Raw genomic sequence first — 27324 nt, 5'->3', positions numbered from 1 at the left:
CCTTATGACCTCATTGAACCTTCACTTGAAGATGTGGAGAATACTCAGCCTGTCCCTACTGTAAAAGATGAGAAAGCTTGTTCTGAAGAGAACCCTGAGTGTAGCTGAACAACGATTTGATTACGAGATCATGGTGGGCCTCATGGACACAATCAGTCTTAGCCACAAAAGCCACACATCGAGATGGGCTTGTACCGGCAGAGACACTGGCAGCCTGAATGAAAGACAGAGCAGGACAGAATGAAGGCAGGCTGGTGGACTTCTTGGCTTCCACAAGGCCAGACCGTAGAGCTGTTCAGCTGTGATTATGCCCACTTCCTCAAGAAAAGGGAAGACTGATGCTGAAGGCCAATCAGAGATCATCAGCGCTGCCAGCGCCCCCACAGCCCTAGGGGCAAGGCTGTCTCCTCAAAGCGTGGGCCTGCTTCTCTGGTCTCAGTGGGCCAGGATGGCCCTGCTCAGTGGCTTGGGAGTGGGACCAAAGCAGGGAGCGGTTTGGACAGTGCCACCCCAGAGGGCCAAAGGGACAGGTAACTCCACAGAGCCACAGGGGTGATGCTGCCACCCCAGGGGGCCTGGAGGGCAAAGCATCAGGACGAAAAGGGTTATTCTCAATCCTTGACATCGAATGGGATTAGCCTTTCTTGGTTTTGGACTTGTCTGGGACCCATCACCCCCCTCCTTCCAACTCCCCCCTTCTGGAGTGCACTTGTCTAGCCTATGTCTGTCTCACCATCAAATTTTGGAAGCACGTAACTTATCTGATTTCACAGGCTCTGGCTGGAGAGAAATTTTGTCTCAGGATAAATCACACCTTGAGCCTCATGCACATCTGATTTAGATGATACTTAGATGATATTTGAACTTTAGACTTCAGAGCTAATGCTGGAATGACTTAAAACTTTGGGGGCTGTTGGGATGAAATGAATATATTTTGCATGGTAGAAGGAATGCTATGGACTGAATTGTGTCACCCCAAAATTCATATGTTGAAGCACTAATCCTGACTGTATTTGGAGTAAGGAAGCAATTAAGGTCAAATAAGGTTATAAAGGTGGAGCCATGATCTGATAGAATCAGTACAATAAGAGACACAGAGAGCTCAGTGTGTGTGTGTGTGTGTCTCTCTCTCCCTGCCATGTGACAACACAGCAAGAAGTCAGCCATTAGGAGGCTAGGAAAAGAGCTTTCACTAGAAACCAAATGTACCAGCACCTAGATCTTGGACTTCCCAGCCTCCAAAACTGTACAAAAATGACTTCCTGTTGTTTAAGCCACTCAGCCAGTGACATTTTGTTGTGGCAGCCCAGATCAACCAATATACAGTGAAACAGTTTCCCAAATTAATTACATCACTTTTTACTCCCACCAACCCTATATTAGAGTTCTAGTTGCTCCACTTCCTTGCCAACCTTTAGCATTGTCTGTAAATCTGTATTATTTCTAATTTATAGACATCGTGGAAGGTGTATAGTAGTATCACACTGCTGCTTTAATTTGCATTTCCCCGATTATTAATGCAGTTGGGCACCTGAGTTTTCAGTTCAGAAAATCCCCATGTTGTTCTTGAGTGTGGGCCAGGATGGCCAGGTCACAAGTAGTTTGGTCTTTTGTAAATTCCCTGCCTGCTTGTTAATACTTGCAGCCCAAGAGACAGTGAATGAACTTGCTTTTAACAAATCTATGTGGAAATCTGCAGGGTTGTTTCTTATCTGGACCACTGGACAAATGTTGAGTGTTTCCTCTGTGGGATGGTGGATGTCAGAGTGGGCAAAGACTGCCAGTCTCCCAGCTGCTGATGATTCAATATGGGGCCTTCTGTGCTGTGGTTGAGAGCATGGATTCTGGAATCAGATTGTCTGCCCCCAAATATCAGTTTTGACACTCTCTAGTTGTCAAGTTTTTAAATGGGCAAGGTTTTAAATGTGGGTGTATTTTATTTTCTGTAAAATACAGATTAATGATGGTATAGTGTATAAAGGTTATTGTAAAGATTTAATACATGTCAAATATCTAAAATAGTGCCTGGCATATAGTAAGTGCTCAGTGAGTGTTAGCTAATAATATTGCTATAGAACTATACTATTATTACTGCTCATTAAGCCTCGCTCAGTATATATGCCCTCAAGATTCTAGCACCAGCCCACAGTGGAATGACTTTCCTTGACCTCACACGCCATGTGCCATGGATTCCTGCCCTGGTCAAATCCTACCCATAGACTCATAGAGCATCACTGAGTTTCTGTGGCAGCAAAAAAATGCAGGAGTAGGGAAAAGAGGTGGGGATGGGAGGTTTCAGGAAGCCTGAGTTCTAGGCCTGATCTTGCCACAGTGTTGCAATGTCACCTTAACCCTCCCCGGGCCTTTATTTGTTTTCCTCTTTTATTGAGAATGATTTTACACCAGAGTACGCATCTAAAGCATACAGTTCAGTGAATTTCCACGTTTGTAGACAACTGTGTGGCACCGTCCGGACTGAGCCCGTCATCCCCCTGGGCTTCCTCGTTCCTCCTTTTGGTCAATATCTCTACTCAGAGGTGAAGATTCTGGGTCCTAGCACCATTGATCCGTCCCATCTGGGCCTGTCTTCTCTGCAGATGAGGAAGCCGGGCTGGCCAGCGCTGGGCCCAGCTCTGCCAGCTCTGTCTACTTACCTCCAGCTCTTCCTTTCTGAAGTTCAGTTGGCCTGGGAAGCTGTGAGTCTGTGCTGTGCTTGCCAGGCTGGCAGCTGCCCTCCCTCGGTGCTTCATACATCAGCTTCTTGATGTAGGTCTGCGGCACGTCTTCAAGACTCAGGTCCCCCTCCCCATGCCTCAAAGCCACAGTTGTCATGTGACTGGGCTGTGCAGGGAACATGGGGGCCCACTGACCCTCTCCCACCAGGCCCGCAGCTGAGGTTCACGGCTGTTAGTGCCCAGAGGTAAGGAGGCTGGAGACCGACCTCAGATCAAACGCATTTCTCAGAATGGGGCGGTGGAGGGACCCTGCTGTGGCAGGAATTTGTTGAGTCTGGCCTGCCCAGTGAGCCGGAGAGGATGGGGTCCTCCTGGAAATGGGCTGTGTGTCCTTGGTGGAGTTCATCCATCCACCAGAGGTAGATGCAGGTGCAGCGGATAAGCAGTGGGTGATAAGGCAGAGCTTCTGACTGGCAAGGCTTCCCACGGGTATCTGCTAGCCCCTAAGAACTCCCCTGGCTCACGGAGGGGATGAGAAAAGGAGCGCAGGGATATCTCCTTAATATACCTCATAAGGGGACGATGGACAAATACAGGCCCTGAGCATTCTCTGAATCTCCTAAACTTGGTGCAAATCAGACACTCAATATGTATTTCCAAGGACATTTTTCCCCTGACTGACAGCTCTCAGCAAAATCTCTCTTGTTCATGACCACAGAGACCAAGGAGAGACCAGGGAGGTTCACATATGCACAGATGGGACTGCCACGTGCAGTTGTGAAGATGGAGCACTGAACAACTGCAGGGGAGGGATGTGGCACCTCCTATTGTTGTCTGGGGAGTAGAGATCAGCCCAGGTGACAGTCTGTCTGATCTCTGCTATGAAACCTCACACATTCCTCCCTAAGCATCACATGTGATAGGAAGCTTGAAAATGTTGAAAGGCAGACTGCCTAGGTTCAAATCCCAGCCAAACCACTTACTAATCAGGTTCTTTGAGTAGGTGTCAAAATTTTCTTGTGCAATTTCCTCACCTATAGGATAGTAGTCCCTTCCTTACAAAGTTGTTATAAGAATTTTAAAAATCAATTCCCATAAAGCATTGAGACAACAAGCCTGGACATGGTCACCGCTTCCCAGATATTGGCTATTATTTTATCAAATTGGTAAAGAGACTCGAGACCATGCCCTTGAGAATGGGAATTGTTTAGCCTGGAAAGGAGCAGATTTAAGAGGGACATGAAAACTTCCAAAATTATCAAGACACAGATTTTTGCCTGAGTGTAAGGAAACTCCTCCCAGTCTTTGGCTCAGGTGATACTGTGACCTGTCCATCATCCGAGGCATCCAAATCAAGTTTGGTGAGCTCCAGAGGCATTATGAAAGGTTCCTGTATCATGTAGATGCTTAAGCTAAGAAATCCCTAAGGGCCCTCCCACCCTGGAATTCTATGACTTTTTAATTCGTTAAGTTTTTTTTTCTTCTCAAATCAGTGAGAGCCTACCCTGTAACAGAGAATGTTCTTGGCCCTGGGAAACAATCATGAACCAGACAAAAGTCATTTCTCTCATTAAGTTCCCATTCTAATGCTGCAGGCAGACTGTTCTCTTTTTTAATTCTCAAGTCTTCACCATAGCCGGGACTTGAACTCTTCTCTCTCCTAAGAATTACATGTGTAATTCTCCAGAATTGAGCTGCGTGCCTTGGATTTCAGCCAACCACAGCCAAAAACAGTGAAGCGGGTAAAAGGTCAAGAAGGCAGGACAGCAAGATGGCCCAGTTTATCCTGCTGACCTTGAGCGCCACTTCCGTTCCTTGTTTCCTTCTTTCAAATTTCTAAGTTTACCCATTTGGGGTTTTAAGACCAGAAAGAATTTGTATCAATCCGGTAATAAACAACCCTCAAATCTCATTGCCATTAACCACAAAGTTTATTTTGTCAATTCAAAAAAGTAAAACGTGGTTCTTAAACAAGTTAAAATGAACATGTGACAAAAACTTAGTTGATTCATTCATAAGGGAACTAGTAAGAAGGTTAAGCAGGTACTGAGAGCATTCGAGGAGCTCAGGATCTGCAGGCATTTTCTAGAGAACAATGGTAGAATAAAATTGCTAGATTAGATTCCAAAGTGGTTAATGCCGTATAGGGAAATAAAATCATAGCCTTTAGTATGATCTGTACTACCCAGGCAGAAATCTGGAAGTTAGCATTTAACTTCCTAGTGTCTGGGCATTAATCAAAAGGTAAATAGCAGGGGAAAAAAAAGTAAATAGCAAAGTCAAACACAAGCACGTTCTCTTGGAAAATTCCATACTCTTGGGTGGGCTTGTTAGCCAGTGGCCCAGGATGATAGTGAAAAGGGTAGACCACTTCTGTCCCATTTTGCCTTATTTCCAGGTGTGAGGTATTTCTCCTCCTCTGTTCACAAAGTTGGCTACAGGTGAAGGAACTCTCCAGGCCATTAGTGAGTCAGAGCCTCTCACAGATTCACAGTCTGACCCCGGGCACTTGCCCCCGTACCATTTCCCAAGGCCGCCACCACGGAAGACCACAAACTGGGTGTCTTCAAGCAGCAGAAGTACGTTGTCTCACAGTTCTGGAAGCTAGAAGTCCAAGACCAAGGAGTCAGCAGGGCTGTGCCCCCTCTGAGGGCACGAGGAGAGGATCTGTGTCAGACCTCTCTGCTAGCTTCTGGTAGCTGTTGGCCGCCAAGAATGGTAGTTGTGAGGCACAAGTCTCCCTTCCTGTGGCGTTCTCCCTGCATGCACCCCTCTGTTCCTTGTCACAAGGATGCCAGCCATGCCCGATTAGCAGCCCCCCCCCCAGTGTGACCTCATCCCCACTTAACGAATTACGCCTGCAGTGACTCTGTTTCCAAAGAAGGTCGCATTCTGAGGTCCTGGGGGAGGAGGGTTAGGACCTCAACACATGGATTTCTGAAGTACACACTTCCACCCACAGCACCCCAAAGGCGAAGAGTGTGACTGGAAATCTGACTTTCACACCTCAGATGAAAAGTGCCTCACATCCCTTCCTCTCACGTTTGATTCGCCAGAGCCAATCACACAGACCCTGGCAGCTCGCCCCCAAGGATGTGGAAGTTAGGGTTTTCTGCATGCCTGGGAGGCCCGTCTCTGCCACAGAAACCTAGATATTTGCTAGGTCCATTCCACCTCCAACAAATAAGAAAACAAGAAAATAGCATCCAGGGATGGGAGCTGGCTGGCCTGAGGGTGCCTGTATTTTGGCTTCTGGTTTCTCCTCCAGTTTCATTCATTCGTTCTTCAAACATATGACAGGTAGTCTTTCGAGGAAGACCCCATAGTTTGGAAAGTTTTATTTCCCTTAAGAAACAAACTCGGTTTGTTGATAGGTCTAGTGATAGGAATGCTATCACAGGGCAACTGATAGTGGGGCCCAATGGGGCCCAAAGACACTGTGGGCTGGAAAGAGAGCCTGGTTTCACAACCATGTTTAAAACCTTTGAGAGATTCTGCTTACGTGTTGTTTAAGAAGTTGACTGTGATACAGTTGTGATATTCTCAGCCGGCAGAGAGGGCCCTGGGTAGGAGAAAGCATAGTAGAACCAATCAAATTACTGAGGTGAAGCTGCTGGGAAACACCTAATTGGTCAATGAGTAAACGTAACCATTTTATTTAAATTAGCAGCAAATTTCAAGCTATCCTCAAAATAACTGAGAATATTAGCCCTCATTAGTGTAACAGCCTGGAAAATCTCTTCTGCTGGGAAAAATACAATGGGGTCTCCCCACAGACTATTTATTTTTTCAATCAATCACTCCTTCACTCATTCATTCATTTGCTCGTTCAAGAAACATGCACTGAGTATTACTTTATGCCAAGAATTGGGAGAGGCAAAGGCAGCTTTGCCCAAGCCCCGGACCTGGAGGAGTCCCAGTCTGGAGAGGGAGCGAGGCACTTAGATGATGACAGTTCATATGATGCCACGTCCTGCCCCAAACCACCTTGTCAGGAGCCCCGTGGGATGGGTAGTGCAAGGCAGGCTCTGGGGGCTTCTCCCATGCTCCCTGCCTGCATCTTCTAGACTACAGAAGGCACAGGGGTAATAGTCCATTTCCTCTGGGAAGGTAAATTCATGACTGTAGAAGAAAGAAGATGCAAGGATCTTTAATTCCCTCTAAAGTTTTGGGAATACTTAAGCCACCATGTTGTGCGGTAGGAAGTGCATTTTGACTTGAAATAGGAAGATTAGAGCTGAGTTTAAAGAAGTATTCTATTTTTACACAGAGACGAATGCCGTGTTAGATCAGGTAGTATGCGTAATAAAAGTAAGAAAAATATGGAATTACAGATGGACTTTGGTGCCTTTGCTTTTTGGAATGGTCTGGAATTTCTTCTTCGTGTTTTAAAGTTCTCACTCAGCTGTACCTACATATACCTGTGCCATCCCCGCCTGGGGCTATAACGGAGCTGTGTCCCTTCCCGGCCAGCATTGCTTCTAGTGGCCACGCATGGGGCATCGAGGGGGCTGTCATGGATTGTGCACGAACACCCAGATCTTTTGAGCAACATCTCAGAGCCAATTAGAAAGGTTTACTCTGTGGGCCAAGAATTTAGGTCACTGGCCACTTCCCTGTGACCTATAGGAGGTCTCTCCATCTCTCCAGGATTTTACTTATAACACATCGGAATGCCTGGCACTGAGTGGCTGTAAGGTTTGGAAAAACTTCCTTGAGTTTACTTCTTGGCTCTGATGAGATGACACTGGGCCCCGCAGGCCTTCTCGTGTGTGGTTGGAGTGCCCAGTGCCAGCCGGCAAGCGTTGGTATGGTGCCCTCAGGGGGCTACAGTCTGAGGGGAGCCTTAACCAGTCTCGAAACCTCAGCTGACACCTCCAGCTCTGCATGGTTCGGGGCCCGAGCCGTAGAGGGTTGTCTGCCCGTCTTTGTTTGTTGGGCTCTGAGCGGTGGTATCTCCTATTCCGTGGCCATCATTCCCCACAGGAGGCAGAGTAAGTGTGTGTCTGGCTGCATTGCCAGCAGGGCTCTAATGGCCTCTCCATGACCACGCCTAACCCCGTGCCTAGAACACGATGGCAGGTGTTACAGTGTCACGCCGAGGGCAGCCTCTCCAAGTATGAAAAAGTGTGACACTGGAGGCTGGGATGAGGAGGGTTGACCATCTGCAGTCATCCCCCCTCCCCCGCCCCCTGCTACTGACGCAGGACCCCCAGGGCCGGAATGGCTCCATTCATCCTTGCGGCCCTGGAAGCATCCATGGAGAGCAGGTGCCTAATGTGTCCTGCCTGCATCCCAGAGCTCAGGAGCTCAATGCTCTCTGTGTCTGCTCATCAGTGAGGAGTGAAGGCGTTGTCTTCAACCCAGCCTGCAATCTCTTTCTTCCACAAAGCCCTACGAAAGGACAGGAACTAGCCTGTCCTGGGCCCTGTGGCAGCTACTTGCCTGGTCAGTAAAATGTGTTGGAGGTTTAAATGCAACAACACACCCGAACGTGCCTGGCACCAAGCCTGGCCCAGGATCCGGCCCAGGAACGTGGGTGCCCTGTTCTAATTCGGGCTGCCTCTCGTTTTTGAGAGCTCGCTAGTCTGCCTGGAGATAATAATATCGACAATGGCGTACGTTCCTTGTTTAGCGCTCCTCGGCATCTCTGTAAATGCTCTGTGTGCGTGATCTCGGTGACTGCTCTCAGCAGCCCAGGGATGGGGGTTCTCTTGTTACCCCATCTGAGTGCGTGATCTCGGCAACTGCTCTCAGCAGCCCTGGGAAGGGAGTTCTGTTGTTACCCCATTTGTACAGGGGAGGAGACTGGGCCTCGGGGCAGTTATGTAACTTGTTCAAGGTCACAGAATTACCAACGGTGGCCCCTGGTGGCCCCGCCGCCAGGCCCATGCTCAGAGCCATGACTTAGGACTGCCTCCCTAGTTTTGTCAGATCTGTGACCTCTGCTCTCAGGAAGCTCTCTGGGCTCAGGACAAGCCAGCCCAGTGTGGCGTGATGAAGGCCCGCCCCTCGGAGGTGTTCAGAGTGTGCTTGCTGGAGGAAGAAAGCCTGCCGTGGCTGTACAGGGGAGGGAAGATTTACCCCACCACCAGGTGTGCTCTTCTCCTTAGGATCTGAAGGAAAACAGAGTCTAATCTGCCGTTTCCTCCCCGAAGGTACTATGGCAGTTTCCTGAGACTAGGCAGAAGGGAATTTGAAAATACTACCCGGCTGGCACTGCCCTTCCCCATCCACCCAGGGCTCTGACCCAGAACACAGGTGGGTCAGCTCTCTCTTGACCCATGAGGACTCCTTACATGTGCCTCTGGCCTTTAGGGTTCACCCTGTCCCCCCGAGGAACTAGGGCAACCATCTCCCCATTGGAAGACGTCTAGTCTCAACACACCAGGAGAAAAGCCTCAGATCCAAAGGCCCCCACTTCTCCCCACTTCCTACCCTTCAGGTCTCACCCATCGTCCGCTTCTGGGGGCACATCTCCAGACCACCCCACTCGGTGCTCCCCCGAGTTACTTTCAAATCTCTGCACTGACTGCTTCACAGCCCTTGCAGTATGTGGATAAACGTGATCGAAGCACAGTGGACGGTTCATCGTGAGTTTGTCTACTTGTTAAACACACTCACTCCCTACCACTACATCATAAGTTTCTTGAGGGCGGGCCCTTGCTTGTCCTCCAGGGCACCCCTTGAGCCTAGCACACTGCCTGGCACAGAGCAGGAATCTGTTCTTCGAGGTGGTGGGTTTTTAGTAGTTGAAGCTGGTCTACCTGACAAAGGCCTCCGAGCAGCCTGCCCAGCCACACTGGCTTTGCCGCTTATCAGCCTTCACCCAAAGCCTGACTCGTCTGTAAAATGGAGTTGAAGACGTCCATCTGATAGAGGTTTTGTGAGGATTAAGTGGAGAAATACGTAGGGTGCTCAGCACCAAGCCTGGTACCCTGTAAATCCTCAGTCAGTATATTGCAGTTGCTGTTATTTTTGTTGTAAGTTACTATTAGTGAGGATAAGATCTGGCAGGACCTGTAATCTCTTCTTTTAGACCCAGTATCTTTTCGTGGGGACCTGAGGATGGGAGCTGGAGAGATGTACCCTCCCCCACTGGGATGGAAGCCAGATCCTGTGTATTTTTCTTGACCAGGGCCAGGAGGTATGGGGCAGGCTGGACAGGAGTGGGGAAGCAGGCCCTTCCATCGAGGCCTCTTCTGCCCGCACGCTTGCTGGCACGCAGAAACAGCCTGCCTTCGCATTTGACTCGACCCTCGGGCAAGAGAGCGTTCTCCTATTGACAGGGCTGCATAGACTCCCCCGGATCCTTCTGCAACTCACCCTTCCCTCTGAGAGGGCCGCACGGGACTGCATGCAGGAGTGCCCCGGATGCAAGCAGGGGGGCAGGGCAGAGTGTAAGTTACAAGCCTTCTACGTCAGGAGACGCACTGCTCTCGGCCACCTGGGTACAGTGACCACCCCCACCACACAAAGGCTCTTCCTCCTTCGGTTTGGAGCAGGAAGTGGGGAGATTTCCCCCGAATTGCTGTGTGCTCCGCTGCCCTTTGCTCAAAGGCAGGCCCTCAAGCAGCGAGCTGCGTCATTTGCTGCTCCTTGCTCCTGTTTCTGGGTGGGATGCTTCTTCACTGTGTGGGCCTGTCCTCCTCAGCACAGGACGGTTAGCATCCCCAGACTCTGACCAGCAGCAGCAGGGTCAGTGTGGACCGAACCATCCCCGTGCATTTCCAAAGGGGCCCTGGAGGGGGAGGTCCGTACCACCCCTGGCTGAGAATGGGATGAAGAAGGAGCATACGACACAGGCTCTAGGATTTGGGAATGGCTAGTGTCATTGAATGGGGACATCTGAGTGGGGTTTCTACCAGGGCGACTTAAGGCGATGCTGGTCTATTTCAAGAAATTTCCTAAGGAGATGTGTTTAGAATGTATTATGGGCATAAAGATGTTCTTGTATTTGATTTTTCCAACTAACTTCATTGTCACCACACTGCCTTTGTCCCAGCTGCTTTTTTCCGAAATCTGCTCATTGCTGAGCATTAGTCCTGCCGGCACGGAGCTTTAGTGGAGTCCTTGAGGTTAGCACTGTGTTAATATACTGGGAATTTCAGCAGAGCTGGGCCCTCTAAATCAATCACTAAAACAGCTTTATTTTTTTTTTCTTGCTCAAAAATACACTATTAAATGCAGGAACACGTGTGGGAGTGGAGGTTGACTTGGGTGAAGGACACGCTTAAAAGGAAAATTTCATAACATTTTTTCTGCAGGAACAAGGCCTCGCTGGCCTTAATTCTTGTAGAACTGAGCTACACAACACGTTTGTGTCTCTGCAGTATCTTTAGCTCCTCGGAATACCCTGAGCTGCTCAGAAGTCACTCAGTCATATTTGCCTGGGGCATTATAGGTACTTAACAACTATATGTTAAATAAAGAAAGGACTGAATTCGTGGAAAGTTAAAGCCTGTTTTAAGTGATGATCACAAAATGGACTGAGCCAGTATTCACCCTCTCAGTTGCTCTGGGGTTTCTAGGGCGGCAAGGTTTGAGCTGAAGAATGAGGACGGTCGAAGCCATTGGTGTGTTTCCTGAGTATGTGGAGGTCACAGAACGTCTAGGAAGACGTGGTAGGTAGAGGGCCTCCCTCCAAAGAGGCAACTATGGACAAGGAGCCAGTGCGTGTAGACTCGTCTCCCCCAGAGCTTGCTAGGAAGGGATGGAAAGAAAAAGCAGCCGGCTACTAGGAGGGGTGTGTACTGGGATTTGCTTTCTAAGGGAAGCAATAAGGGAGCACATCTGAGGCTGAGGGAAGGAAGTCTGTAGAGAAAGAGATCTGATATGTGGGGAGAGAAGGAAGCAACATTCTGGGGGTGAGGAAAGGGCAAAGACAGGAGAGGATGGGGTCCAAGGCCAGTGGGGCTGGCCCTGGATTTCAGGGTAGGAACCTCTTCCTCTGAGGCCTGAGGGCAAGATGGAGGCTGATCCAAGGGAAACAAGTTTGCAGGCTGAATTGCAAGTCAAGCACGGGGGCTCTGCTTATATTCCAGAGTAGCGAAGGTATGGACATCCTGCAAAGGGGGGTGGCTCAGAGGCTGAGCAGGACCCCCAGAAGGCCTAGTGGGGAGGGCAAGGTGGTGGGGCCGGCTACAGCTGAAGACCACCAGTCTCTGGAGGGTGTAATCAGCCCGGTTCCATGATTCTCTGTGGGTCGTGCCCAGCATCCAGGGGGAGGGTGTAGAGAAGGCAAACGGCTGCAGAGGCTGGGCTTACAGGGGGTGTCAAAGGCAGCAGGAATAAGGAATTAAAGACAGAAGGTGCTGGCAAGGGGGTGGTTGAAGGAATTTGGGTGTAGCCTTTCCAGGAACGTGGGGAGGCTAGGAAGGCGATAAAGGTAGGGGAGGAAAGGAAAAAACAGGTTATTATTCCGAAGGTCTCGGGTGCATGAGCAGGCATTCGGCAAGTAAGAGAGGGAGGAATCATGAAGAATAGGGGGTTGGGGGATAGTGGGGCAGTGGAGGATAAGGTTTAGGGGCACAGCCGTCCCGGGCACTAGAAGCTGGGATCTGGAAGTGGGCAGCAGAAGCGTAGCACAGGTGGCCCTCCCCAGAACTGAGGCCCCGGGGCAGGTGGGGCCGTTCATCACCCGATGCGATGCCCAGTGGGAGGGAGGGGGCGCAGCAGACCGCCCAGGAAGCACTTGGGTGAGATGGCTGATGCCTAAGGAGATGTTTCTGCCCTGGATGGAGGGCTGAGGTGTGGAAGGGGTGCTGCTGTGGGGAGAGGGGAGTATTGGCTCTGCCTCGTGTCTCTGGCTGGAGAATGGGCAGATTCAAAGCCCACAGGAGGGGCAGTATCTTCCAGGAAGAGCCGTGTGTGGTGGGGACAGGAGAAATTGCTTTTGGCTGGAAAGGACTGTCCCTGAAAGATACTAGGAGTTCAATAGGCATTTGGGGAAGGCTTAAGGGGGTGGGGGGTGCAGCAAAGGCAGATCAGCCAGGAAAGAGGCACAGAGCATATCAGGAGTTGGGAGAGGACGAGAAAGTCCCATACAGACAAGGAAAGTTAGACCTGACATACACACGTAGGCCCATGGGAACTGGGAGGCTGGGAGGAAAGGGACGGTGGAATCAGACTGGGGAATCCCATCCCCTTGTACTCAGCCACTGCAGTCACGGTGGGCCCCACAAAGTACCCGCTCCCATGCTCTCACGGCGACTGAACCCCATCCCCATCACATCGGTCCAGGATCAGCAGGGCTTTGTGGAGCTTTCCCTCTGCCCCTGGAAGGGATCAGAGTCCCAGCTACCAAGGAGTAAAAGGGCTGGGTCATGGTGACCTAGAGAGGTCAGGGAAGGCTTCCTGGGGGAGGAGCTCCACCTGGAACTTAGAGAAAGAGTAATAAGCAAAAGCAGAGCAGGAAGAACACTTCAGGAGTGGGCCACAAATGAGAAGGGGTAGAATCGAACCTTCCTTTCCTTCTTTACAGGGTATTATAGTGCCTGGCAGCTGGGTTTTGGAGCCAAGTGACCTGAGTTCAGCTTCTAGCTTTGCTCCTCGCTATGCATTCATTTACCTCTATCGAAGTCAGCTTTCTCACCTAAAAATGGAGACGATAATATCCCCACTTATCCAGGGTTATTTTGAGGATGAAACAAGTGTATCTGTAAAGCATTTAGCATCCCTGACACACAATAAGAGCCCATTAAATAGTATTAGTATAATTATTTTATTTTCTGTAATCGGGAGGGGAAAGGGGCAGCAGTTTGCCGAGGACCTACACTCCGTGCCTTTACTTCACAATGGGTATCATTTTTACTAGATAGAAAACTACCCCCAAAATTTTGTAGCTTATGATGCATTTGTTTAGACTCTGAGGGCCGACAGTTTGGGCTGGGCTGGGCTGGCCCTGTGTGCTGCTAGTTTCAGCTGGGCTCAATCAGGCATCCGTGGCCAACTGCTGGTCAGTTAGTTGAGTCGGGTTCTGGAAGGTTGGCTGATTATCAGCTGGAAAGAGGGAGCTTCTGGGGCACGTGTGTTTCATCATGCCACGGGCTCATCTGGACTTCTTCACGTGAGGGCAGTGACAAGGGTATCTAAGAGCAGCAAGAAAGGGCAAGCATAACTGTACGAGCCTCTTCCTGCATCACGTTTGCTGTGAAGATATTGTCGTTGCCCAAAGTCAGTCACAAGGCCACGGCCGAGCCCAGCCTCAAAGGGCAGAGGCAGAGTGGGCATGCAAAGATGGGGAAAATCTGTGGCCATTTTTATAACGTATCACTATGGCTTATCATGTCCATTTTGTATTATTTCATTCATTCGCTTATGCATTTGTTCACTCGTTCATCCAAAAGTATTTACTGAGCACCTGTCTTGTGGTGTGGCAAGAAAAGGAATCCCCAAAAGAATGGCCTTGGTCTCCTAATACTCTCTCCACCATAGTGGAGTCCATCTGGCATTGCTGCCTGAGGTCTGTAACATCCAGTGAAGATGTGAGCTGGACCTTTTTTCCTCAGTAAAGCAGGTTCTCCTCTTCTCGGGGAAGGAGGTAGAAATGGAGTTGGCATTGGAGGAGGCACAATCAAGATTTACATTTGCAAATTGCAATCAGGCACCAATATTTCATCCACATGAGGTCGATTTCTCTGAGCTAACTTCTCCCTGCTGGATCTTAACTTACAGGTTTTATTGCCATGCTCTTTCCCCCATCTTCCTGATCACCGAGATTAGGGGTGAGTCCAGATCACCACTGACCTCATATGTTAAAATCTCTGTCAAATACACACACACATACACTCTCTCTCTCTCACTCCCCCTCTCTCCCTCGGAACATTCTAAGCTCTTCTTAACTCAGTGCAGGATAACAGTTGTGGTGAACCATCAAATGAGTAAGCCCCCTCATTGCTCATGGGGCCAGGTAAGAGTTAGGCCTGGCACAGTCTGGGTCCTGGGAGCAAATATTGAGAATCTTGTCCTTGAGAAAAAATCCCATTCATTGCATAGACTCCGAAAGAGGGTCGACGGGGCCAGGAACAGGGGGTGGGGGGAGGCAGGAATGGGCAGCTCCAAGGGTCTCAGCAGTAAGAGGTCATGGAGCTACACATGTCTTAGCTGCAGAGCTGCCTCGTCTCAGTGTCTCTCCAGCTCATGTTTTAAATTCCTGGGAGGAGACAGCCTTCTTGGCTGCTGGACAGCCCACTCTCACCCGCGGGCAGGTGGCGGAGTCATGGAACCCAGACTCTCTGGGGCCCACCGCTTGCCAGAGCCATGCTCAGAGGAGGGGTCGTGGTTAGACATTGTAGGCCGAGGGCAAGGACATCTGCTCCTGCCTTCTCACAACTGCCCGCCCCGGTCCCTGGCTCTGCCCCCTCTTATGTTGTTCTGAAGTGGACCGAGAACAGGAGGAACGAGGGAAGGGCAGCAGCAGCAGAACGGGGATGATAGCTAAAGCCCAGGCCGGGGCGGTCAGCAGGCACTGCTCCCTAGAGACAGGCACAGGAGGCTGAAGGGACACTGCTCAACCGGCAATCACAGTCCAGGGCCCCTGCTCCTTGTCTCATCCCGGGCCATGCCAGTCTTACTTTCCTGTAACCCAGTTTCCTTTCCTCTGCGGTTCTCTGCTTCTTCTCCTCTTGCGCCTACATGATAGATGGTATTCAGATACTCAGCCCATTCCCAGGGGCTTCCTAAGGCTGTGTGAACCTCCAGGCTCACTAGCTTTTCACCCACTAAAGAAAGCATACTAGCCTACAAATGAGTGAGGTATTTCTTTATCTTGTAAAAAAAAAAAAATCCAGACATTCACAAACTTTAGTGATTTATTATTTTAAAAAGTGACTCACTTTCTATAATAACTGAATAAAGCATAAACATACATGCCATCTAGATTCGCCCTGTAATGAAAGACCGTGGTGACTTGATCCTTTTACTTCATTCCCTTTGGTGTTCTTGAATGTCTCCTGGGTATTCTGTATTAGTCAAGACTCTTAGTTGCATGTGACAGACCCAATTCAAACCAACTTAAATGCAAAAAGGGTTTTCCTCTCATGTAGCTGACAAGTCCATGTGTGGCTCTGGCTTCAGGCAGGACTGGATCCAGGGGAAGGAATGAAGCTTGCTGCACTCCTGTCTTCTCTTTTCTTCCCTTTCCTTCTCCTCTGTTCCTCTTCCTCCTCTTCTGCCGCTGCCTCCACCACCTCCTCCTCCTCTTTTCTCGCTCCCTCCCACCTGCCTTCCCTCCTATTTTGGCTGTGGTTCCCTTCATATGTAACCTTAGTCTCTCTTATATTCAAGTGGAAAAGGCTTCCCTGATTTACCTGAGGAAGAAGGCAGCAAGTTGCTCTGGGCCTAGAGCCTTCCAGCATGCTCCCACAAAAAGAAAATCTGAGGGAGGACTTTTATTGGCCCAGACTGGCCAAATCAACACGTCCAAGGCAATGGGGTACCCGGATTAGCCAGACTGTGAAACATGCCTGCTGTTGTGGCCAGAGTGAAGCAAGATGCTGTGACAGGAAAGCAAATAGAGCTGTCAGCATCAAGAACCCTGCAGCTGCCTTCTCTGGTTCGTCCCCGGTCTCTCCCTGGTAATTCACTCCTGCTCAGCCCTCAGTTTCTATGCAGGAAGCTGACGGCCGCTCCCACGTGGCTCTCTCCTGGGGCAGAGGGGCTGACCAGGGACACACCGAGCCCAGGGGACACCAGGAGCTCAGAATGACACAGGAAGAGAAGACAGAGCAAGGTGGGGGGTTCAGGTTGCTGCCTGGGTTGGCTGGGCGGCAAACCGCCCCTTAACGGTGGTTGAGAGATGGCTGACGCCCGTGCTGTGGGTACAAGACCCAGAGTGAAGCACATGAGCTATGAACCTGAGTCAGAACTTCCAGCCCAGCGATGGTGCCGAGTGGCTGCTTGCCTGGCCGCCCTGCTCAGGTGCACTGGGAGGCAGAAATCAGGCCTCGCTTAGTCTTTTCTGTTCAGTCATACGCTTAGAGACAGCACCCTGGTCCAAAGCTCACTTTTCTCCCCTGTCCTCCAGACAGGCTTGCAGAAGGGGCTGTGTCACCTCTAGTCCCAGCTCTCTTTCCAGGCCCTTTGGATGGTTGTGACTCAAAGGACTCTGAGAATTCCTCAGATGTGCTCACAGGTAGGACAGTCCATCTGAAGTCACAGGGTGCTGTCAACTCTTCAGCTCTGAGCTGCATTTCCAGTCTCATCTCCCCACCTCCGGAGGCACTCTCTCTCCCCAAAACAGCAAGGTAGTGCCAAGCTTCCGTGTCTGTGTTTGTCCTACCCTTTCTGACAGCGGTCCCTCATCCTGCTCAGTTATCTGGGCAAACTACTGTCCTCCTAGGCTCTTCTCGAAACTTATCACTCACAGACCAGCCCCAGAGAGAGCACATCACTCCGGCTGTGGCCCCTCCAGCACTCTGACCTGCTCTACTCTGCTCCCAGCCTGGCCATGAGGCTCTTCTCTTCCCTTTTCGGATGGCTGTCTCCCCACCTGGCTCCCCAGGGGCACCCATATCTTGCTTCTCTCTGCTCCCCAGTGCCCAGCTCAGGCCGTACCCTCGTGGGCACAAAGGAGTGTTTGCTGAATTAAACTGGATTGTCTATTGGCTCTGCGCTGAGTGCCTGTTAACAGACCTCTCCACACACACCTGGCGGGCTCAGATACTTAGCCTGTCCTGCTCCCCTCACCAGGGAAATGGCTCACGAGGGGGAGCTCTGGGCTGGGGACCTTGCTTTCTGCTCCTTCGCAGCTCTGGCAAACAGAAATGTTTAGAAATGTTTTCCTTCCCTTAATGTACCTGGTTCTGTGGTTAGTGAACTGAAGATCATTTTGGAAATGACTCCCCTTCATCCTGATTTAGCATCAGTGCCCTGCGGCCCTCAGCGCCGTAACTAACCTCTGTGTTGAGGGGTTAATGACCAGTAACCAAACCCTTAAATCAGCCTGCCCTATCAGCAGAGGGGCCGGCAGCTCATTCTTGGTAAAGAGGACGAAGGGCCCATTTCTAGCACACATTACAGATGTTACAGTCACTACTCGAAATTGAGATTGAATAAAGCAAGCCTCTGCTCCTTCTCTGCCCCCACCCCCTGCACCTTGCAGGCCCGAGCCCTGCCTGCCATTTTCGTGAATCCTGACCCACAGGCCCACTGGCCAGGCCGACTCAGGACAGGCACCAGAGGTGAGGGGGATGAGACCGGGCAGCTGGACCGGGAGTCCCTTCCCTACTAGGTCCCTGCCTGCCTTGTTCTCGCCCTGCAGTCCCTGTGGCCAGACCAGGGGCTAGCAATATTAAAATCCTCACGACTGCACTTTACAGGTCAGGCAACTGAGGCTCAGAGTGGCTTCTCAGCTACAATGTGAGGGCTGGGTGCCAACTGGAAACCCAGGCCCACCTGACTCTATCCCACCAGACCAGTGCTCCTCAAACGTTCTCAGGCATCTGACTTACCCGGAGGGCCTGTTAAAACACAAACTCCTGGGCTCTGCTCAGAGTTTCTGATTCAGCAGGTCTGCAGTTGGGCTCAAAATGTATACTTACACCAAGTTCCTAGGTGATGCTGGGACCACACGTTGACAACTGTTCTCCTAAACAGTGGTGCTTCCTAACCCCTTGGCCGCCCTCATCACAGTCTTACAAACAGTGCCCCTGCTGATGGGAATCCCCCTTGGCCCCACAGTGAGAGGGAAGCTTGGAATCCAGGTGGTCGGAGGTGCTGTCCCAATGTCCCCTCTAGGCTGCACAAAATGTCCTTAATACAGCTGGTTTTCAACCTTGATTGCACATTGGAATCGCCTGGAACAGACCCCATACCTAGGCCTCCCCTGCTAAACTGATGCCGACTTTTTAAAGCCCCCCAGCTGATTCTACTGTGCGACCGAGGTAGAGAGCACCGCCTTCCCTTGATGGCACTGAGGAGCGTGTCCCTTTGAGGGCTCCATTCTCCCCCACTTCATTTGCTCACAGATCTTTCTCCTCTTCCAAAGCCCAGCACCCACCCCCTCCTCCCAGAAGCCCACCCCATGCAGTGGTCCAGCCCACAGGCTGGCTTTCCCTCCAGTGATCTTTGCTACCCCCCATTTTGATACTTTGTAATTGTGCCATTGTTTGTGATTTTTGGACCCCTAGACTGCCACTCTCCTGGTGTGTTTCCCCACCCCCACAGAGGACTGGGCTCTGAAGAATTATTGGGCTGCAAACAATCCTTGAGGGTACAGATCTCCTGCAAGTATCCAAAGAAATGACCTCAACTCCATCCTGGATCACTTTCCCCATGAAAGCACCCGCAAATAGAGCCGTTTTCTCCCTGTAGTAAATTCTAGGGGCTCTTGTTGAAAGTGCCCCGCAATGACTCCTCTCCTTCCACCCCCTCAGGACCCTCCAGGCTGAGCCAAACACCACCACTGCCGCCCCTTCTCCCGATGACAGAGTGTCTCTACCTTACCTTATTTTTCCAGGGCACCCACTCGATAGGCCAGCAGTGTTGCCAAGGAAACATCATTTAATGAAGGAAATAAAGCTGCCCCAATCCACATGCCCATTGTTTGGAGGAAAGCTGGGACTCCCGTTGCACCTTGGAACCATGTTATTAAGTCATGTAACCAACTCCATTTTGCTCCTGATTTGCCTGGGAGGCCCTCCCCTGCTCCCCCTGCCTGTCTCAGCCTCTGCTCAGGGGGAGGCCCTGCCGAGGGCTGGGGGAGACGAGACCACCTGGGGTGCTCAACGCGGGAGTGGGATGAAGGCCCTGAGTTGCCAAGGTCTCATCCTTCCCTGGAACCTCCCCCAGGCAGGAGGGAAGGGAGCAGCCGCCTGCTCTGCATCTCAGCAAGGTTTGTATAGCCTCTTAGCCTCGGTTTCCCTATCCTAACAACTGGGAGGTGACCACAGATAGGGACAATAGCTAGCAGACAGGTGTACAAAACTCCGTTTCTTCTCTCTCCCCCTTCCCTCCACGGCCGGGGGCAGTATCTGTCGGTGTGGTGCTACTGGGTATGGGTGCAGGGCACATGTTGTGGAAGGCCATACCTCAGTCTCTGGCAGAGGCGGATCCCACCCCCACCCCTGCCAAGTAGGGAAGGGGTGCTGAGGACAGCCGGCGGGGCTCTGGCCAGGGGTCTGCCTGCATCCTGCGGGGTGGAGGCCCTTGCTCATCCAGGAGATGAAGTGACGGAGCGAGGGGCACCTCCAGCCCCGGGGGGTCCTTGCGTGACCTCAGCTCAGTGGCCCCCAGGGCAGGAGTGTGCACCCAGGGGTTCCGTGGGCTCCCGCTCAGCTACTCGTCACGCCTCCTGCTCCCGGCCTGAGGAAGAGGAGGGTTCCACCGGGCGAGCCCCGAGACACGGATGTGTTTGCTCTGTCACCTGCAGGGGCTTTTTCTCTTTTCCTTGCAAGCATCAGAATGAAATGCCCAGGTTCGGAGCCTCGCCGAGGTGAATGGGAGTGCGCGGAAAATGAGTAGCTGGGTCATTTGCCGCTGAAGAGGAGCCGAGTGGTGGGGATGTCTTTTCTAGATGCCCCCCCAGGGGCTTGTAAAACAGCCACAGGCGGACTCCCACCGGCTCCCACTTCTTACCCTCTTCTGTCGCAGGTGTTTGGTACAGGCCCCTCTGGCCTCTGCTGCTTCCTTAGTCCCGGTCCCCCTCTCAGAGCTCAGGTGGATCACCACAGGGAAGCTTCCTTGGCCAGCCTCCTGGCCTCGCCCCCTCGGCCTCGATGCTGGAGCTGCCGGGACCCAAGGGAGGTAGGCGAGAGAAATGAGAGGTCACGGGTGTGGCCCTGGAGTCAAACTGCCTCCGTGTAAATCTCAGCTACTGTACCTGTGAGACTTTTACCTAGTGTCCTGGGCTTCGGTTTCCCCATCTCCAAGATGGGGATCATCGCAGCCCCCGACTCACCTAGTTGTTTTAGGGTTCAGGGGCATAAGGCATGCGCATCGCTTTGTGTCTGGCCCAGAGTAGGAGCTGAACACAACGCAGCTTTTGTTCTCAGCCCCCTGAGGCGGGGGTTCTCAACAGCAGCACCCTTGAGCATCCGGAGTCAGAAAATTCTTTGCTGCGGGGCGAGGGCTGTCCTGTGCATTGTAGGAGGTTGAGCAGCGAGCGTCCCTGACCTCTACCCCCTGGACACCAGGAGCAGCGTCCCTCCCCTCCATCGTGACAGCCACAGATGTCTCCAGACATTGCAAATACACGCTGAGTCCCAGGTTCCCCGGGACTCAGAAAGCACAGCTATGCTGGCAGGGCCCACCAGTACTAAAAATGGGGCATCTCGTAGGAAACAGTTTCCCCTCTTTTGTGTTCAGACCGTTTACCGACTCAATCCACCGCCGGCGGGGCTTCTGAGGCATCCCAGGGACGACTGGAGAGCACCCTCCGCGGAATTTCTCTCTCTGCTCCGCCAGTGTCATGGTTCCGCCCCTCAAGATGCACTTTGGTGTTTGCTTTGCAAAAACAAACAACTGTCTGTCCCTACTAGGATTTGTCCAGACCCTGGAGCAATGAGCAGCTCGGAGGAGAACTGTACCAGCTAGCAGGTGCACGTCTGGCTCTCAGAGCTTCTCCCTCCAGCACTTCCAAGCAGCTAAGCGAACAAAACTGATTTCAGCTATTACCTGGGCAGCCTGCCCTGGAGACTGGAGTCAGGCCCTGATGACAGGGATGAAGGAGGGGTGGGCAGCAGTAACTGGCTTCCTGGCCATCCTTGTCTGGCAGCCCACACTCCCGAGCCTCAGGAAATCTGGGTCCTGGCAAGCAGGGTGACTAAGAGCTACCCTGTGTCCTGAGGAGAGAGCCTGGGGCATTCAACCCAAGGGCATAAACAGCTCTGCAGTTTTCGGAGAGAGGCTCGGCTGGCAGGCTGAGGCCCCGGGCTTTTGCCTATACACAGAAGCCTTTCTGGAGATGGTGAGTTTTTATTCCTGTTTTCAAAGTAGCAAGAGTTGGGATAGGCCACTGGAGGCAGAAACAATGCTCATATTAGTGTAATTAGAGCCATTATTTCCTGATATGTTAGTTTTCCCAACTTGGCTGTTGGATCCTCCAGGACAGAGACCACGGCTCTCATCTCTATTATCTTCAGTCTCAACTTAGAGATTGCTGTTGGATGGATGGATGGATGGATGGATGGATGGATGGATAGATGGATGGATGGTGGGTGGATGGATGAGATGCCTAGCTGCATCTATTTAACTTCCTAAATCCTTCCAGTCATCATAGTCTCCCTCAACTCCAATAAACTGGAAGCCATAGCAGGTCTTCGGCTTTCCTTGGGGGTGAACCCGAAATCCAGGCCACACAATGGAGGGTCTCTTACCCAATATAGGTATCAAATAGGTTCCTTTTTCCTCTGTGTTCTGGTCACATTTCCACATTGAAGCTAGGCATTCCACATTTGGCCTGGGCTCAGAATTTTGATCGCTATGATTCTTTACCTCTATTATGGGAAGAATCAGTCATCTTGATAGTTTAATGCCTATTTCCATGGATTCACCAAATCTGATAACTTATAAGATTATCTGTGTGTCTCCTATTCATCTCTCCAGATCCACTCTCCATCCTTCTCCTTCTGCCCTAGAAGGCTGACTTTATGGAATGTGTCTATTGGCTCCCATGTTCTTTGGCTTCCAGCTGGGTTCTACCAATAGGCTGACTCAGAAGAAGAACAGAGTGGGGAGGGGAGAGTAAAGTTGTGGTGTTTATTCACCACCACTCACCATTCTCCCCAAACCCCTCCCACCCTGAAGCCTTCTTGCAAGTCAGCACTCTCTCCGTAACTTCTCTCTCACAGATTCTCATAACTGCTGTCTTCTCTTATCCCTTTGGGTCTGGGAGCGGTAACAACTCCATGTTATGATCCTCAGGGAACCACACAATCCCTGTGGTTGCCTTACATCCTCCCCACACCATGGAGAATTGTGCCTTTATTACACCCTCCTTGGATTCCACTTCCTTGAGTGTACTGTTTCCTGTTGGGGCCTTGATGGATACACTGGCCTGAGGCTCTTCTTATGTATGAAGGGTGACCCTGCCTGCCTCCCACGCCCTCCCTGGCCTTCCAAGGGTCAGGAGGAACATGGCCCCCAAGAACCACCCCTTACCTCCTTCCCTGTACTTCCCTTCTCACCCCACAGTCTCTTTTATGTCCTGCACTCATGTTTAAAAGTCAACCACCCTTTTCTGCTAAAAGAATAATGCTACATTTTATCATTTGGAATGAATCAAAACTATTTACCAGTGAGAATTTTTTAATATATGAAGATAATAAGAGGTCCCATTCCACCTCTAACCTCAAGCAAAGAAATATTGTCTCTCAATTTGCCCAGGGGGGCTAATCATAAGTGGGGGTGTTAATTTCCTAATATGAAGAGAAAAGCTCGCCGAACCCTATAACTTGTCACTCAGAGTCCTTTTTGGGAACCACTTCAGAGAAGTGACTGAAAACTTTGAAGGCCAAAGGTCATGTACTTGCCTCTAAACCAGGGCCAGTAAACTACAGCCCCTGCATAGCCCTTATTTTTGTAAATGAAGCATTACCAGAACACAGCCATCCATTTACATGTTGTCTGTGGCTGTGTTCATGCTACGATGGCAGAGTTGAGTTTCAGACTGTATAGCCCTCTGTGCAGGAAAGAGTTAATACAGTAGGCCTGACTGCTGTCCTTTGAAAGGCCTGCTTATCAGGTTGGCCCTTGACAGGCTTCTGGGAACTTGGTTTTCAGAAGGGTTCCCCTCATTCCCAGATGTGCAAGAGTGGCTCACTATGCCTAACCAGACTGTACAAACAATATGGTTTATGCTAAACACCTGCTTTGCTCCTAGGAGTCTGGAGTTTTGGTATGTACCAGGCAGAGGCTGCCTACATGACCAGCCCTGATAAAAACCCGGCTAGTCTGCAAGAGCTTTCCCAGTCGGTAACATCCCACCTGTGTGGTCTCAGCTCCTTGCTGGCGGAATTAAGTGCATCCTTTGTGACCACCAGGAGAGGACCCTTGGGAGCTGGCACCTGGTTTCCCTCAGACTTTGCCCAATGTGCCTTTTCCCTTTGCTGATAGGACTTGTATCTTTTTGCTATAAGAAATCATGACTGCAAGTACAAACATGGGCTGAGTCTTGTGAGTCCTAATGAATCATCAAATCTGGGAATGGCCTTAGGGACCTCCCAACACACTGCAAAGCCAAAAAGATTTGCCACCTGGCCGTTTAAGAAAAAGTTTGCCAACCCTTGCTCTATACAGTCTTGGTCTGGCTGGAAATTTTGTGTTACATGTCTCCTATCACACAAGACTCCGAGCTCCCTAAGGCTGGCGCAGGTCTTTTGCTCTGTACTGCCGGCCAAGCACAGTATCTCGCACAAAATATTTATGGAGGGAGGAAGTCAACAAGCCTGCAAATACTGGATTCAAACCATGTTTTTTAAACTACGGGTGGTAAAATCAATTTAAAAGTTTATGACCAATGCTTTTCAGGAGAAAAATAGAATAAAAAATATCAGATTGTTTATTGTAAGACTAAGTTTTGTTTCTTGAAAATTTTGTCTGTTATACACGCGGACCAGAGACTCTCCTGGATCGTGATGTAAGAGGCTTTCTTCTTGTCCATTGCGATAGAAAATCACGTGAAGCCCCCTGGAGTGTGCTCCCTTTGCCGGCCGCCCGGGCAGAGCCCCACGGGCCTCCCCAGCCCCCGGTCATTACACTGAACCGCGCTCTCGCCCCACCCGCAGAACGTGTACTACACGAGCAGTCAGCAGATCCACGTGGGCGTCCTGAGCCCCACGATCGACGACGACGACAACAGGTGCCTGGTGGACATCAACAGCCGGCCCCGGCTCGTCGAGTGCAGCTACGCCAAAGCCAAGAGAATGAAGCTCCACTGGCAGTTCTCTCAGGTAACAGCCCCCGAGCCGCCGGCAAGAGCGACGGGAGTGGAGAGCCGGGAACATCCACAGGGGCCCCGGAGCCTGTGGGCGGAGGGCGGGAGCGGACACGGTGACAGTGGGGAGGCTGTGACTCGGGGCCGACTCTCGGGATCGACCTACTACGTGCCGAGGGCTTCACGTCTGTTATTAGCTTACTGTCTCCTGATACTGGCTCTAAAGGGGAAATTACTATTATTGTTGTTGTTTTATTATCATTTAAGTTGTAGACGTAAGGAAACAGGCTCAGAGGGGGAAGTCATCTGCCCAAAGTCACACAGTAGGGAGCAGGGCTGGGGTTTAGACTCGGGCCGCTCTGACTTTAAACCCTCGCCTTTCTGCTCCACGCATCCTTTCTCCTGAGATGAAGACCAGTGTCCCAGGTATAGGCAGAGCTGGGGCATCTCTGGCCCATGCCCTGCTCTGCCTTCCTCCCAGGACCTGCTCGCTGTAGGGGAGGAGGCTTCCTCAAAGGGCCGTGGGGACGCAGCATTCCTGTGTTGTCTCCATCTGTTCTGAGGCCTGTATTTGACCGCCTGCTCTCCGCTGGCCCAGTTATAAAATGAAGCCCAGGGATCAAGATGTCCAACTGGAGACAGCCCACAAAGACCCCGCTTTGAAGAGAACCTTTGCCTCGGCCCAGAGGCCTCCCAGCCCCCAGGGCATCCACTAAGTTAGGGCCAGTTTCCCCCCCAGGGGCAGGGATACCCAACCCCCAGGCGGTGCAGAGGAAGTGTTCAGAACAGGAAAGGAGGAACCCGGGGCATCGGGGACTGTATGTGGTGGATGCTTCCAGGGAAGTCAGAAAGGGAATGTCCGTATTCATGGGACTGAGTGGCAGGACCCCGACTCAAGCCTCCCAGGAAGCTGCTCCTGTCCTAGGGAGAGGAAGCTGATGGGCGCTGGAAGAGGCTTCGTAGTGACTCTCCCTATGGTGCGGGGGCAGGGAAGAGGGGGCCCCAGTCACCTCGTGTTCTACGGGCATGGAGAACCCTTGACCTGTGAGGTCAATACCTAGTTCAAAACAAGGTCACAGATTTAGGGGCTAGTTGGAGAGCAGGAGCAAGAGCCCGGATGAGGGCCTCATGACCCCGGGAAAGCAGGAGCTAGGGAGCGGCATGGGGAGCCACATGGGAGCGCTTCCGAGGGCAGGTAGGAGATGCGTGCGGTGTGGCTGCTCGCTCGGAGTCCTGGCCGGGCCTTCGGGGACACTCCAGGCCTGGTGACTCTGCCCTCCTGTTCGCAACACCTTTGCCACCTTTGCGGTGTGTTGTAAGCTGTAAAGATCCGTCCCCCTAAGAGCAACAGCCAGACTTCACAGAGTGCTAAGGGCCGGGTTTTGGAAGCGTGGGGCACCAGCAGCTCAGTGAATCCTCAGGACGGCTGTGCGTGCAGGTACCGTCACCCCGGTGTTCCACGTGAGAAAACCGAGGCGCAAGGATGTGAAATACCGTGCCCAGTGTGGCCCTGGGGCAACTGTCCACACATTATTTCAAATTCTCTTTTACTTCCAGTTGGGGTATGTTAGTAGGAGCACCTGGAAGAAGGTCAGGGTCAGGGCTGAGGTTCGAGAGTACGGGGCACAGCTTCCTCCCGCCTCCCTCTCTCTTGCTGAAACACCTGTTCGGACCCCACAGTCTGCCTTTGTCACCCCCCTCCCCCGCCAGCTGTGTAGCCCGGAGTGAGGACATGTCCCTCTGGCCTCCCTTACACTGAGAGGCCGAGAGAGGGCTGGAGGTGTGTGGTCAGGGAGGGAGGCTGGGGGCGTGCTCCGTGGCAAAACGGCAATTGTTTCCCGGCTCGGGCTCGATGCAAAATCGGCCTGCAGACTGGAGGCAGCAGAGAGAAAGGGACACGTGGGCCCCGTGGAAGTGAGTGGGGCTGACTCTGCCGGGGTGAAACGGAGATCGCACCATGCCGAGGCTCTGTGCAGGGGCTCACATCAGGCCACACTCTGCTGCCTTCAGCCAGGCCTGCTGGGCCCAGGAGCTCGGCTTCCCCCCCGGGAACTGGGAAGGAAACGGCGCAGGAAGGTGGTGGGTGAGGAGCTGGAGCAGGGCTGCTGGCTTTTCAGGAGACAGGACTTAACCTTGAAGAATGTGTAGGAGCTTACTCCAAATGAAAATGGGGAAGGGCATTCCAGGGAGAGGGAACAGCACTCACCGGAGCTGTGGAGCCTCAAACGCCGGCCACATTCAGGGCGCCGTGGGTACTCAGGTGTGGCTGGGTCCTGCAGGGCACGGGGTGGGGTGGCCGCAGACGGGCCTGAAGAGCAGCTGGGCCAGGTCACAGACACCACAGGCCTGGAAGTGGGCCACCCCACCTGGGAGTGGAAATGTACAGCAGGGGACTGGCCTGTTTGGGTCTGGGCTTTGGAATGTCCCTGTGGCAGAGATGGTGGAGCTGAAGGGGAAGGGGAGATTCTAGAAGGGGGAGAGAGGCAGGAAGAAGAGTTGGCAAGAGGCTGAAATGCAGTCTGAGCGTTTAGCCGTTCCCTCCTCCCTCTCCTCCGTGAGTGCCCCGGGGTGCTTACGCCCTGCCTGGCCACCCAGTTCTCCTCTCGGGGCAAGGTCTGAGGCTGACCCATGGAGCCCAGCCTCTGGCGGTGTGGGGCAGCAGCTTGACAAGTGTGGCTGGGAAGCTTTAACAGACAAGCCTGCGGCTGCAACTGGCCAACTGGCAGGGAAAGGAGGAGGAGCTTCGGGCAGTCCTGGAAGAGCCCCTGCAGGTCG

General features: G+C 51.9%; 1 protein-coding gene across 1 annotated transcript in view; it reads left to right on the top strand.

The window, feature by feature from the left end:
• Positions 1-27324, top strand: part of GALNT18 (polypeptide N-acetylgalactosaminyltransferase 18) — a 328800-nt gene that overhangs the window by 289485 nt on the left and 11991 nt on the right. Inside the window, exon 10 of the mRNA XM_002928032.4 lies at positions 24401-24565. Coding sequence (XP_002928078.2) covers positions 24401-24565 — 165 coding nt within the window. The remainder of the gene's footprint in view (positions 1-24400; positions 24566-27324) is intronic.

Source organism: Ailuropoda melanoleuca, chromosome 16 (assembly GCF_002007445.2).
Source record: "Ailuropoda melanoleuca isolate Jingjing chromosome 16, ASM200744v2, whole genome shotgun sequence".
In the NCBI taxonomy this organism is placed as follows: Eukaryota; Metazoa; Chordata; class Mammalia; order Carnivora; family Ursidae; genus Ailuropoda; species Ailuropoda melanoleuca.
This window is presented reverse-complemented; position numbering and strand designations above follow the sequence as displayed.